Source organism: Athene noctua, chromosome 1, assembly GCF_965140245.1.
Source record: "Athene noctua chromosome 1, bAthNoc1.hap1.1, whole genome shotgun sequence".
NCBI lineage: Eukaryota > Metazoa > Chordata > Aves > Strigiformes > Strigidae > Athene > Athene noctua.
In genome coordinates this window covers 110,503,558-110,518,418 of record NC_134037.1, presented here as the reverse complement: position 1 = coordinate 110,518,418, position 14,861 = coordinate 110,503,558, and the positions used below count along the sequence as shown (strand labels likewise).

The following is a 14,861-nucleotide window of genomic DNA, read 5'->3' as shown; positions in this document are numbered from 1 at the left end:
TGGGTGCAGGGTGTCCCGCCCAGTGCTGCCAGTCCAACACTTGCACAGAGTCAGAAAATGTGTGTCTTAAGTAAATCTGACGATTTATTGCCTATAGTCTGTATACCAGTGATCCTTATGTGTAAAGCCTTGTTTTTTTCATTTGCATGTAATGGCAGACTGACTGTTTAGCTGCAAAGATACAAATAACTGCAAGATGGCTAAGAAAATTGCGTAGCCAAAAACTCTTTTCATAGAAAGCTTTTTTCATATGAGGATCTCAGGAAAGCTGGACTTGTCTGGTCTCCCTCTTGAGGTAAAGCGTGTAGGTTTTATGTGCCACTAGGACCTAGAGAGCTACGGAGGATCAGAAGGAAGACATATTTAAAGAGATGGATATCTCTTTAGAGGCATATGTAGCAGCCCTTCCTCTGGCTGGACCAGGAACTAAGGGACGTCAGTCCTGTAGGATGTTTGGTATATTCTGATAACAGAAATATCTGGAGTAGGGAGAGGAAAAATGCAAGCTGTTCTCAAAATGAAAGTGCTTTGTGCTAAGGTGTAGCAGGCTGGCCATCGTTTCCCTTGTAAGAGCTGGGTTTCTGAGACATGTTCAATTTTGGCATCTCTTGGAAGGAAATCTGAAAGGGTTTGCCTGTGCAGAATACAGTGATTCTCTGCTTAGATAGGATGGGATCCCATAGCTAGTCAAAAGCTTGAGTACTGAGTTTTGCTCTAATAGACCTCCTAGGAGCCATATATAGCTCTTTAAAATCCCAAATAACCTGCCACAAAACTGTCTGAGAGAGACCATTATAAGACAGCACAATTATAAAATACTCTGAAAGGCTGAATAGGGTTTTTCCCCCTCGTGATATTTTGGAGTTGAACTTTAGATACATAATTTTAAACATGGCCTTTTAAAGTAACTTTCTATTCTGTCCCTGTCATTTTTAGAGCTGTAAAGGAAAGCCAAAATGCCAGGGAAGGGGAGCAAATGAAAAGGGGGAGCAGGGCTAGAGAGTGGGTTTTGATCATCTTTGCAAGAAGTGACATCATTTGTGAGAACAAAAGTCTTCAGTCGCTGCAACTGGAGACAGCTTTTAGTCTCCAATTCTATTTTGCCCCAAGCCAGCCAGCCAGCCAGCCAAATAAAAACAGCAGGATAAATCACTGCTGGCAGAACTTAATAGTTATGCAACATCCAGTGCACCATGCGCCTATTTTTAGATCAGTTTTACACTAGCAGAATTTATTTTATGAAATCTAAAAGGAATGTCTGGTCAGAGGCCGGGGGATAAAGAGGGTATTTAGGAAGTGCAAAATGTAAAAATACTTAGTACAAAGATGCACTAGCAAGCCCCACTTTGGCAATACTGGTATCCTTTCAAGAGTGTTGGCTCAGTCAGGCGTGGTAATGAAGAGTAGAGGGTTTTTTCATCAGTGTTCCCTTGAATTTCTAATATGCAATTGTTTTTTAAATGGTTAACTATACTTACTTTACCCTAATAGCTAACTGAATGTGTTTTACTTAGAGCTGGGCTTTTCCACCATTTATGCTGTACTGGAATGCAGTAAGCAGCAACTCACCTCCTTACAGTACTGGCTAGTCAGATTTTAAGAAATGGTGTTAACTGGAGTGCTCTGACTGAGCTACAGAGATACTCCTCATCCTTTGTGAGATACTCTGGATTTAATGAGCTCCTGATATTTAGCTGGTATATGCTTCATATATATTTCCTCAATCTTCAGTGAATTAGGATTGTGTATGCTGCTTGATCCAGATCAAACTGAATCTTTCTCAGTGTTCACAGGAACCCACACTAAGTTGTATTTCATTAGTTAAAAGCAACTTCAGCTTGCAACACAGGTATGAATAACTGAAGATTGGTCTCACATACTGTGCTCTTTATCCAAGACCAGATGCATATCTTTTCAAAATCTGACTTTATCCTCTCACTGTTGTAAGTCTACATTAGTTTGTACCATGTATAATTTTGTTCCTAAAGTTTTTTTTCTCAGATTCAGAACGGTTAATGATTGGGAAAGGTTTGACCTCTCAGCCTTTAGAGATTCTATCAGATAAAACGTACTCTGCATAGCTAACTTATCTTTGGGATTTCTGCCACAATTTGAACAGTTTTCAATCATGCCTTGAAGCAAATTAGTGTTCTGACCACTGCATGATCTGTAATGATCTTTTTTTTCCTCCTACCTTTCTTCTAGGTGACAATCTCGATGCCATCCATGACATAACTGTGGCATACCCCCAAAACATTCCTCAGACAGAGAAGCACCTTCTGAATGGAAACTTCCCAAAGGAGATTCACTTCCACGTCCAGAGGTATCCCATAGAGACAGTGCCCACTTCTAAGGAGGAGCTGCAGCTTTGGTGCCGGAAACGTTGGGAAGAGAAAGAGGAGAGACTCCGACACTTCTATGAAGGTGGAAAATGCTTCAGTGCAACAGGGCAAAGCATTATTCCACCATGTAAATCTGAGCTCAGGGTCCTCACAGTTAAGTGCATCTCACTCTTGTATTGGACGCTGTTCCCACTGGGTATGCTTGCACTGCTGTACCTGTACAGCTTTGCACGATGGTATTTTGCAGCCATGATCATCATCTTTGTTGTGCAGCAAAAGATATTTGGTGGGCTGGAACTAATTGAACTCGCTTGTCATCGGTATTTTAAAAAGCAACAGAAATTTCACAACATGAAAATGAAAAACAATTAGTTCCAGGGTATGGAAAACCAGAAAAATACGTGGTTTTGAGAAGTCCTGCAAATTTTATGCACAGGGAAGAATTTTTGCATGAGAATTGTCTTTTACTATCGCCATTGGTAGACATTTGCACTTGATTCTGTGAAGAGAAAGAAAAATGTTAGTTATTGGTACATGTGAAAATGGTAGTTTTTATCTCTGAATGTAATTTCAACATTGCTCTTGCAAGCAGCTAGCGACTGCATTCTGCTGTAATTAAGAAACAAATTGCTGGATTATGAACAATCATAAGGGTTAATAAATGTGACATGCACTGAACTTTCATGTGGAAACCCAAACTGTCCAGCTGAGAGACAGATGTACAGTTTCTGTATAATCACATTGTTGTAACGTAAGCACCGGATTTGGAAAGCTGGTAAGTTTAACGATGTTTTGATGGTAGGTGGAAGTTGGAGGATAAGTTGTTCTGTTTCTTTTTTTCTATTGCAAATATTCAAACTTATTTTAAAACAATATTTTCGCATAAGCTTTTCCAAACACTACTGAACTTACCACTATCCAACCATTCTGGCTTGGTCGCTCAGAAGGATTCTTAAGCCTTGCAGTCTCGTGTTGTAGTACTGAAAACAGTGCTGGCTCTGCCTCCATTTAAGTCTTAACTGATTTTTTTAATAGACCTATGCAGCTAACTTTTGGTTTCTCGCTGTTTCGTACTGTTTTGGTCTACCTGTTAGCTGTGGGAGACTTGTTCCTACTGTAGTATACAGAGCTGCAGGATAGAGGAGCTGGGGTTTTTTGTTGGTTTATTGGTGCTTTTTTCTTGTAGAGGCAAAAATAAGTGTCTGTTTCTAAGGTCCTGGCAAATGTTTTTCAAAAGGTTGTCCTTGTAAACATTATTTGATTGAAAACATTTTATTTATTTTTTAAAGTAGGCAAGATATCTTATTTTTTTTAAGCATTTAGTTTGGTTTTCACGTTGGTTCCTTAGGCATTTCAAGTGTCCCTGTAGATAAGTAGAAAGATTGCTTGTTCCAGCCAGACCTGTTGCAATGCATCTGATGCAATGGTTGCCTCCTTATAGGTACAGGAGATGGGTTTCAGACTTAGCACAGCACAGGAAAATTGAGGTTCATCTTTGCTTTGCAATATTCTCGTAGATTGCTTGATGACATCATTGCTTTTCCAGTCTCCTTCACAATTTTCGGGGCGTTCTTTTGTGGTTCCCACTGTAACACTTTGCCTTATTTTCATGACATTCAGAAAATCTGAAGGCTTAAACTCAGACAAAGCACTTTGAAGTGTATCCCTTGTCATATATAATAAAAGTAATGTTTATGCTCACATAGTAAAAGACACAAATGTTGCCAGCACTTAGGAGAACTTTGGGTTAGATTTGTTTTTCAGCCTCAAAAATGTTAGACCACTTGATCAACTGCAAAACCTTCCTGACTTACTAAGTATTTATTGGATGAAGGCTTGTTTGAGCTACACCGAGATGGCCTGTCTCCATATGTTGAGTGGCACTGCCATGAAATGTGAAAGTACAGCATGCAAAATGTAACTTGTTCAGTGCTGAATATCTCAGTCATTGGGTCAGCATGGTAGGCACATTTGTTTTCTTCTAAATTCCAACACTAAACATGTTGTCTGATGTGTTTTTATCAAAGGCCATTTTTTGAACGAATCACCAGCCTCTATTCAACTGTCCCTTGCAAGGTGACAAATATTTTTTAATCTATGCTTATAATAACTGTTTATTATGTGAAAAGTACTTGAAGCCATCTGTTTTACTCTAATTTTCTTAATCCTTTTTTTCTTAAATAAAACTAGGTTTATATTATATTTAGGGTTATGTTTCTTAATGATTTTTTCATATTTATATTTGTGTACCTGATGACTGACGACTGGTGTTGCATTGTCACGAGTGGAAGGAGGTCCTTTCTGCACTATGAGGACTTTTTAAAATATATTTCTGTGATATCAAAGGCATGGTTGCAGCTTAAATCTACATAGCCTGGTTTTTCTTCACCTAATACTCTGTTTTGGTGCAGTTCCCAGCACATCCAGGTAACTTGCTGCAAGGGAAAAACCTAAAAACCTCATTTATGGTTCTTGCAGAAGAGTCTTAAAAGGCTTCTTCTAGGCTGTCCTGAACCATGGCTGTGCTTTCATACCAGGAGTAACCATGGCCAGCCTACTCCAATAGCCTTAACATAATCTTCAGGAATGACTTCGGAGGACAGGTTATATGTGTTGGTGACATAAATACCAGCTTTACTTTTCTCAGTCGTTCAGAGAACTTTATGGTGTCATCAGATGTATCAGGAACATCAGTGTGAGTCTTGGTCATGGAGTAGTGAAAAATTTACGTCTGTGTGTGATTAGAGCTGGGCTCTGAAAATTAAATCAAATGCAATCCATCATTGACCCTTAGAAGGGTTTTTTTCCCCAGCTGGAGCCAAACACGTAACCTACTGTAATGTGGTAAACATCCTGCAAATCTGTAATTCATCCTCTTCTCTCATGTATTTGGATTGAAGAGAAAGAATAATCTTCTTGTCAGATGCTAATGTCACATTTGCAATGACTGACACCATGATGTGGGGCGGCACATGGTAAGTGAAGAATCCTCCTCTCACAGGGAGGGGTGTTGGCTTGGTGACTGACGTAAATTTTCAGATTATGTGCATCATTTTCCATCTCAATTAGAAATGCAAGCATGGGGAAAAAATTAATAAAAAGCAAAAACTATGTGGCTATAGAAGCTTCTTTGTTTAAAAAGTAGTTAAGGAACTGAAGGAAGATATTTCTGCGAATGCTTTTTTCCCTCTTCGGTCAAAATGTAACTTTTTACACAAAGGGTTTTAAGATACAGATTTTTTTGAGACTGTTTTGTTCTTACCCTGTTTCCCTATTCAGAGTACACTTAAGATGGCACTTAGGGCCATGGTTTAGTGGTGGACTTGGCCGTGTTAGGTTAACAGTTGGACTTGATGATCTTAAAGGTCTTTTCCAACCTAAGCATTTCTATGATTCTGTGTTGGGTAAATCACTTTGAAATGTTTTCAATGTTGTTAGGTTAAAGGTGCTAATACTCCAGAAATCACACCCTGCCTCTCTTTCATGGAAGGCATATTGGCACCGAGACTTGTCTCGCTGATTAGCATGTTTGTCATGGCTCACCTTCTCTCGTAGTCCCAGCAGCCGCACTGCTCAGCAGTGATTGCTCTGTCTACGGGACCTGTAAGTCTTGCTTATGTTATTTGAGATCAGTGACATGCTTTGAGGATACTGCTCTCGTTTGTTCAATCAGATGTTTCCCCATCAGCATTAGGGTTTTCTTTCTGCTCAGAACAGAAGGTTGAAATCCTGCCATCTGCGTTTGTCATCAAGCTCATCTGGGTAGCAGGACATCAGACCAAGACATTTCTCTCTTGGCTTCAAAGCTGCAAGGCCCAAAGCTGGTCTTTAAGATGTTGTCTTGATCATATGAAATGTAGTTCCTAGTTTTGTGCATCGCATCAATCTGTGTTGTTTAAAAAAGATCCGTGTTTTTATAACTTGATTTTATATGTACACTGTGTGAAAGGAAACACCAGGATACTACAAACCTACAGAAAGCCTTAGTTTTCAGAGTTCACTGATTATATTAGAATGTTTTAATCATGTACCAGTTACTCTACAGCAACAATAAAGACCTGAAGCATTGCATGTGTTTAATTTTGCTGTTTTCTTTTTACTGTGTGACGTATTCCGTATGCACCCGTAAGGAACAAACCTTATCTTCAATCATATGGCTGGCTGTTTTGGGCAGACTGGTGTCCATTTGGGTGCTCAGCCCATGGTTTGTGGCTGTTGGGGTGCTATGGCTCACTTCTCTCCATGGGAGGTTAGAAAGAGGCAGCTGGCCAGACTCACCCTTCTCGATTCTTCATGTAAACGGATGTGTGCAAGACATGCAGCTCAATTTTAGCCTTGCTTTGCTACTTAACCAATATTGTGGCTCAAAAGAGCACAGAGGTAAGTCCTCCATTTTAGCTATATCCTGTTACCACCCATGTAATTACTGACGCAAGAATGTATCTGTGGCATGGTTCACGTTCTTAGAGGACCTGTCTTTAATGTAACTTCAGATCACAGGCTCCTTGATTTCTCTCTCCATTGTCTAAATGCTAATCTGGTGCGGAAGGACAAGGGCTGTGATTGCCAGGAGTTGTTGTGCTCCTCGTTACCTAATGGGGAATAGCCTTGCCATGAGTGCTGCACCCTGCAGCAGCCCTAGCAAAACACCCACGTCTCCAGCAGGGAGCATGTGTCAGAAAGACCGCAAGAAACTGAGACCCTGGTAGCAGTGTCTACAGCTGGAGATGATATTTGCAATGTCTACATATGCTCAGAGCATTCAGATTGGTGCCAAAAGTCAAAATGAGTCATGCTCTGCATTGAATGGCTTGTCTCTCTGAAAAGATGGTTGTCACTTTCTCTGTTTCCTCAGAGGTGAAATATGCAATAAAAAAATCAATTTCTCTGGCTTACCTGCCATTATAGAAAATAATAATAATGGAGGCCAAAGCTTTCACCCTCTAGCTGCCCCAAACACCTCCTTTGCAGTTCAGTACAGCGGGTAAAAGGTGGTGTTATTTCCGGAGGACTTTGAATCAGACTGCAAGCTATCTCAACCAGAAATTATTCCTGGGAGCTGGGAGCACGGTCTGTGCTTATAACATGCTTGAGTGACTTTCATCCTAGGGAGAGTTTGTGCTGAGATGCACAAGAGGCAGAGAGCTCACCTCTGTCCTTGCTGGGACTCTCAAAAGTCCCAGCATCTTTAGCAGGAGTGGAGATAGGCCCTGAATTTTTAAGCAGATGTCTTTGTTTTAGTCTAGTCTGGCCTCCATATGGTTTGTTATTCCTTTTTCTGGAATTCTTCATGTAGAGTGACTATTTTCTCTGGTGGTTGGATATGCAGGAGTTTGACAAGAGGAGTTTGAGCAAAACTCTGCCTACATTTTCTCAGATAGGCATTGCTGCTCACAGGAGCAGAAGAAAGGGTGTTTGCTCCTTCTGAGATACCTCATGGTGGGCTGCATGAGAGGTGGGCAGGCAAGGGCTGGTGTGACTGAAATGGTTTTGGTGGTCAGCACCCTCTTCCCTAAATTTCTCTCTCCATCTTGCTTGTCAGAGTGAGGAGGTGAGAGCCCCTTCAACCTCATCTGCAGGGAGCAGAGAAGCACCTTCAGCCTCACCAAGGCCTTAGCCTTGCTTCTGTGTCCACAGGACGACACCCAGCAGAAGAGGATGAGCTGCTGCAGGCTGCAAGAGCACAAGAAGATGCTGCAGGAGGAGCAGGAGGCAACACTGGGCACTGCTGCCTGCAGAGCCATAACCGGGCACTAACACCACTGCCTGGTTTGGCCCTCTACACCCTTGAGTTATTTCTTTGCCTTGCTGCGTGAGCTGCTCGGTGTCTAATGAGTGAGAGGAATGGATACTGGTTAACACTGGACTCAAAGGGAAGGGAAATGTTCGGGATAATGGGATAGAGGCACTGGGGAAGCTGCGTACAACCAGTTGGGAGCTTCAGAGGCTGAAGGAAAAGGTCTACATTAAGAGACTTGTTTACTTAGACATCTTTAGAGAAAGTGGATAGAGAATGAACATCCTCCATGGGGTGGTGGTTCACAGTGAGACCCACAGACTGCCCTGGGAAGAGCCTCTTTATGTTCTTACCAGACAGGCTGCCCAAATACGCTGGCATTGCCCACGCATGCCTGTAGATAGTCGGGATGATATCTCCTCTCTCCATACTAAAGTTTCTCACTTGATGTCCAGTGTTTCAGGACATGTGAACAGCTCCTCCTGTTTCTTGTCCTGGCAGCTGTGAAAGACCCTGAGCTCTTTAACGAAGAGTAACCCCTTGCTGTCAGTAAGATTCCCATCGGCAGCCTGGGGAGATGCCCAGCTTTCAGAGAAGCTTGCAAAATCACTTGTAAAGCAGAGCTGCCTCATGTAATCTATGCATCACCTGGCAGCCAGGTGCTCCCTCACCTCTTTGGCCAGGAGCTGCCTCGTCGTGCCCCTCCCCACCACCACAGTTAGATTTCCTTCCAGATTATCCACTGAAATGATTTGAGTGGAAATGTTCACACTGATAGGTCCACAGGTTTGCTTCTTACAGCTTTGGACTCCCTGCTTGATGCTGTTCAAAGAGCGCTCTCAAGCTCAGTTCTGAACTTGTTTCATTTGAGAAGTGCCCTTTTTATAGCTACTTAAGCAAAGCTTCCCACTTCTCAGTACTTTGTGATGGGCAAAAAACATTAGAGCCAGTAGATTGGCCTCAGGGTCATGACAGGGAAACCTTGCCTCTGCTGTGGGGGCAGGAGGGGGTCCCCTCCCAGCACTTGGGGCCCAGTTAGATGAGACTACCATGTGCATTCCTGGCCATGGGGAGGTCAGGAGCTGAAGTCAAGCTGCTTCTAACAGGCCTTAACACCAGTCTCTGGAGAAGCAGAACCAGAAATTTAAAGGAAATGCTCAAAACAGTCTCTTTTGGCAGCAAATGAAACTTTTCTGATTCCTTTCTTGCTCTCTGCCTTCCTTCTCCTCTTGCCCTCCCAGGAGCAAAAGAGAAGGTTTTGGGACACCCTCTAAGCTTCAGTTTTTTAAAACAGGAGAACGTGATCCCAGAGCTGCTGTCCTACGTGGATCAAGCCGTGCTGGCCAGGCTCACAAGGCAGGAATGGAGGACCGCTTGACATCACAGGCTCTCTGCATCTGTCTACCCCTGGAGAGACCCACAAGGAGAGGGGCTGGATCCATTTCCTTACCCACTGCTGTTCTCCTGCGTGGACACGTGCCAGCTGGTTCATCTTGCTGGGCTACTGCATGAACAATGTGAGATCCTCACCCGCATGAGGACAGTGGGATATGAAGCATCATCCTGCAGGACCCCAGTGCTTCAGCCACCAGCTGGGAAGCTGGAGAGGAGACTTGGGAAAGGTGCGGCTGTGCATGGACCTGCTGACCAACAGACCTCGGGTGTCCTTGGTGGTCTTCTCAGAGATGCTGTGGGTAATGTGGGCCAGGGGTAGGGACAGTGCAGATACCACTTACTGCAAGCCAGGGATGTGTCTGACACCAGGCACTAACACTCACATACAGGTTTGAGGTTGCGTGACAGCCTCAGCCTCAGGGACAGGTATTATTCCTGGTCCCTGAGGCCTTGGCTAGGAGCGAGTCCCAGCATTGTGGGCAGGACAGCACAGGATGCAGCTGACCCACAGCTGCTGGGATAATGGGCAGCAAATGTCACATTGCTAGCAGCAGTGAGGACCAGGTATTTATTCCAGGTGCAATAACTCAGCTGCCTGTCTGTTCCTGTCCCTGATACATGCCCAGCACATGCACCCCCCAGAGCGTTAGTCCTAATAATTCAGTGGGGTTTTGTCTGACACAGGTGAGAGCAGGGCTGATGTTTAGCTGTTATCTCTGCTCTCTTCGTTTTGTTCCTGCTTCTGCACCATGTGTGGGGACACCTGCATGGTCCCAGAGTGTGGGGTGCCTCAGACTATACACTACATGCCCAGCTTGGCTTTAAATTCAGACACTGAAGCTCTAGGAGTAGTCTGACTGCACAGAGCTCAGTGTGGGCTATTCTGGTATAGATAGATGAGCTTGTTCCGAGTCTCCCGCTGCCACAGCCATACCACTCTCCTGTACAACAACTTAAAAGCCCACAGGGGGATCTTGGCAAGCCTCTTCTGCAGCAGAAGTGCTGATAGAGCTTTCTTTCCCTTCCCAGCCACTGATAAAGAGCAGTGATGGAGGCAGGAGTCCAGCTGGAAGCATATGACTTTTGCTGCCTTCTCTGTTTTCATGCTGGGATGAGCTGCCAGGATCAGGGTAGCTGGCCCAGGCCTCTGTGCTCCATCACTTGGGCTCTTGAAGCTGTACAAGGGCAAACCTGACCTTGAGGTCACTCAGTAGTCAAGTGTCCACTGGGTGTGTGACATTTCCAGCCTCCTTACTGTAGATGCTGTGTTCCTCTAGAAGTTTTGCCTTTCTACCCCCTTGCTGGGGAAAGGGAGGGTCTTTTCCAAGAGTCCCTGAGAGTGAGGGCACAGAGATGTTTTATGCAAGATCACAGCAAGGTGTTCGGGTCTGCCTCCTCACAACATGTGAAGGTTAAAGGCAGGCTCTCAGCTTTCCACTGCTAATAACAGAAAGTGCTATGTAAGTGAGAGAGAGTCTAATTAGGGATTAATGAGAAAGGAGCCTGTGGTTTTATTATCCGTTGGACACGAGTACCGTGGATCAGCAAGAGAGGTTGCATTAGCTGCTTCCTGCTGAGTCCTTCCAGCAGGAAAGTCCTTAGCAGACTTTCTGCATCATTTAAGGCCAGGAGTTAGAGGAGGGCGCTGGGGATAAGGAGTGGTGGGGCTTGGTGTCCTCTGATGCAGGCTGGGACACCCCAAACCTGTGACTCCACGGGTGGACTGCAGACCTTGGGCTCTACCATTGGGTCTGCCACAGCCCAGCGGCACACGTCACACAGCTCCTGCTTCCCGGGTGGTTCAGCAGGACTGGGGCCATCTCCTGGGGATGCGCTGCTGCTGGGAAGACACACCACTGTGCCACAGACCCTTATTGCAGTTGAAAAGGGGCCCCAGCCCCATGAGAGTCCCTTTCTGGTCACAGTTGTCCCTTTTTCTCAGCCTGGTGGCAGGCCACGACACATCAGGAGAGGAGCAGTCTGGGAGCGAAAGCGCAGCTATTTGCTTCTGTGAAGGCCAGAGAGCAGAGCTCCCTGCTTTGGGACCAGCCCTCTGCCCCACTCCAGCCTGAATCTGTTAGCGAGGGACACTGAAAAAGATCAGATCATTGACTGTTAGACGAACACAGGAATAAAACCAGGGAGGTTAAATACCAAAGCTTGAATTAGCTTCATCATTCCAAACCATTACATAAAAACTATTAAAGTTATTATAGGACATGCTGGATGCTTGTACATCAGGAACAACAAATATAGATAGAACGGTTCTTGTCATAAATATCACTCAAGCCATCTCAACAGCCTTCTTTGCCATCATGGTGCTGCTGGCAGCCAGCCTGGCTGAGCAATGCCAAACCAATGGCGAGTGGTGGGTGCATTTGATGAAAACAGCTAATTCTCTTTCTAAATAGTATGAGTCTTACATTGGTTTATGATTAGCAGATCCCTGAACATTTCTCAAGGAGAGAAGCTTCCTGACATGAGGCAGACATTGTTTCTCTGGGTCCTCTCCATGGGGCTCTTGCTTCAAGTACTACAAGGAACCAGAGCCCAGGGGATAAAAAAATGCAAAACCCCGACAAATGCAAAACCCCGCATGCATTTGTCAAGTCTGTTAATAATGTGCTTCATACTGTACTTTGAATGCTTTATTTAATGATTACTCTGCATTTTGCCACTCAGCCATTGCAGTCACATCTAGTCCTAAAGTTAGCAGATGTCCAATATATCACAGCCTGACTCTACTGATGTCTTTCTTTTTGATTCCAAGATGACTTTGTTACCAAGCACATGGACTTCTAAAGCCTCCTGTATCAACACAGCATGCAGTTACGTGCTTTTGTTACTCTATTAACCAAACCAGGTGCCTTTTCTAGTCACAGACCATTGCACCCCTAGATATAAAGTCCTTTGGTTACCCCTAGTCTGCCAAATGCTCTAACACATCCAGTTAGGAAACGAACCCAGCTTTTAGCTAGGTATCTCCAAATCCTAATCCTCCCATCCCATCCTGCTCTGCCACATCTCTCCCCACAGAGGAGAGGATTAGAATGGAGGACCTTACCCCGCACACTGGCGGGAGTGGGCAGAGTGAGAGGTCGCGCTGAACCTGGAGTGCTTCCAGGGCCACCAAACCTCACTGAGTCACTCATTAAGTTGATACAGCAGGAAGTCATCGAAAATAGAAGACAGTGGAAATAAAATAAATAACAAGGCATCCATTCACACCCTTGGCAGAGGCGATTTGGTTCCCGGTTCCCCGTGTGCCTGCAGGGAGGACAGCCGCTGCTTATTAGACAGGTTATGTAATTGAAGTGGTCTATATTTATCAGGAGTGTGTGGCGTACACACCTCGAGGGTTAGATGCCCAGCAGTTTGGAGAACATTAGCTCCCTTAATGAATCAGCAGGGAAAAGGACCTAAAAATACAACTCGGCTGCAGAGGGGCATCATCAAGTTGCTCAGTCAGCCAAGGTCAGGAGGCCCTGACTGCTTTTCCAGCTCTGACTGGGGTTGTGATGCTACGCTCAGATGCTCATCACCTCTGAAAAGGCAGGATCCACACTGAGCTAAGCCTCCTTTCAAGCTTCTGCTGTGGTGCTGGGTGTTGAACCCATGCCTAAAGGAGGAGAAAGACCCCCAGTCTATGCCATAACCACCATATAGTAAAATCAACTCCTTTTTGGGCGTTCTCCCTCAGAGTCCAGCAATTCTGGACTAATAGTAGTCCAGCTCTTGCAGGCAGGGTGCTGGGATCAACTGCCTGCTCTGGGTTTCAGCTTTGTGACTTAGGCCATCCTGCATGAAAGTAGCATAAAGGCTGGAGATGGCCCGGGCTGCAGGTTTCTTGCTTCCCCTGTGAGGACATCAGCCATACAGAAGGCAAGCGATGACCATCTAAGCCCACGTAGGCACTTTCCATCCTCCTTTCTGGATGGGTAGATCTGGAGAGAATCACTCCATTGCTCCACATCCCCCTCCAGCGTGTGAGATGGCATCCTGGCAGTGCTCAGGTGCAGCGATCTCAGCAGCCAGAAGCTTGGCTGGCAGCAGGTCTTTTATGACCTTTTCAGCCTGGCTGTGACCGCTGCATCCCAGTGCCATGCTGGTCTGCACTAGAAGAGGCCCCAGGTGGCATTCCTGCTACATGGAGGGGGGAAAACTGAACACGTGGGATGTATTCTCCTTTATAGGGTGTAGTACCACTAAAAATGATGGAGCAGGGAAGCTCCAGCACATTGGCAGTGGCCCACGGTCACTCCACAACAGGCTGGAGACACTGAGGTGAGCAGCCAGTTGGAGAGGTGTTTCGGCCATTTTGCATGTATGAAGATGGTTAATGAGAGCTTTTTTTAGGAAACTGGAACAGGTGGAAGGAGATAGCAGATTGTCTCTGTTTTCTTGGTTTCTATTATTATAAGTGAATTTGTTTGCCTGCAGTGCTCAAGAGCACAGCTCAGTATACCCTGATTACCCAGACCAGTATAGACCAAGATTAGTCTTACCCTATAGGCCCTATGCTGTGTTTGCAGTGTCCATATATGCCATTCACCTTTTCTAAGATCTTAAATACTATGCCCCAGACCAAAGTCTGCCTTCCTGTAGACCTGATGGAGGACATGCCTGACAGAGGTAGAGAGCAGAGCCTGGCTATGCAGCCTGTCCCACGAGGCCGGTGATTGCCCTGATGTCTATGCATCCCTATCAGATGCCCAGTAATGTCCTTGGTCCTTAGCTTCATACAGTTCAGCATCTGCCCCATGCAAGGGCTGGGACACCATGCTAAAGCTGGCCTGGATGGGCACGTGCAGTTCCAGGTGAAATAAAAAGTATAGAGGGGTAAACTGCATGTAGATGTTGAGTTAGTGACCTACCACAGCCAAAGTTGATGTCCCTCTTGGTGGGGTTTGCAGAGCTCTGGTAGCAATTCAAGTAACATAATCCCAGTTGCTCAGTCTGACCCACCTGAAGCATCCATGTTTGTTACGGTTTGGAAAAGCTTGGTCAGAAAGTGCTTCCTCATTTTTGTGTGTTTCCAAAGAACAGTACTCTCCCATGAATGTCAGGGTGGAGATTACCTACAGGAGCAGTAGAACTTCCTGACTGCTACAGCGAGTATTAATTAAGACTCGAGAGGAGGATCCTACTGAGCTGTGGGCTGAGGAGCAGCAGTTTCTTGGGGGTGGTGCAGGCAAGAGGGCAGAAAGAAGATGGGGGTCTGGCACTTCAGGGGCTTCCTCAGGACAGAGGAATGCAGGCAGGTGCAGGCACCATGTTGGTGCTCCATCTGGAGCTCTGCAGGTGTGGGGCACAGGCTGGAACCCTGCTCCCTACCTGAACCACTTCTGGAGCCAGCCTGGAGATGCTGGTAGCCCTGATGTGGAGGA

The 14,861-nt window shown here is 45.2% G+C and overlaps 1 protein-coding gene across 3 annotated transcripts in view; it reads left to right on the top strand.

Moving 5' to 3' along the window:
- Positions 1-6,410, top strand: part of LCLAT1 (lysocardiolipin acyltransferase 1) — a 121,022-nt gene extending 114,612 nt beyond the window's left edge. For all 3 annotated transcript variants that reach the window (XM_074897338.1, XM_074897336.1, XM_074897337.1), the window contains one exon: positions 2,206-6,410. In XM_074897338.1, coding sequence (XP_074753439.1) covers positions 2,206-2,714 — 509 coding nt within the window. In that variant the 3' untranslated portion in view covers positions 2,715-6,410. The remainder of the gene's footprint in view (positions 1-2,205) is intronic.
- Positions 6,411-14,861: the final 8,451 nt, after the last annotated feature.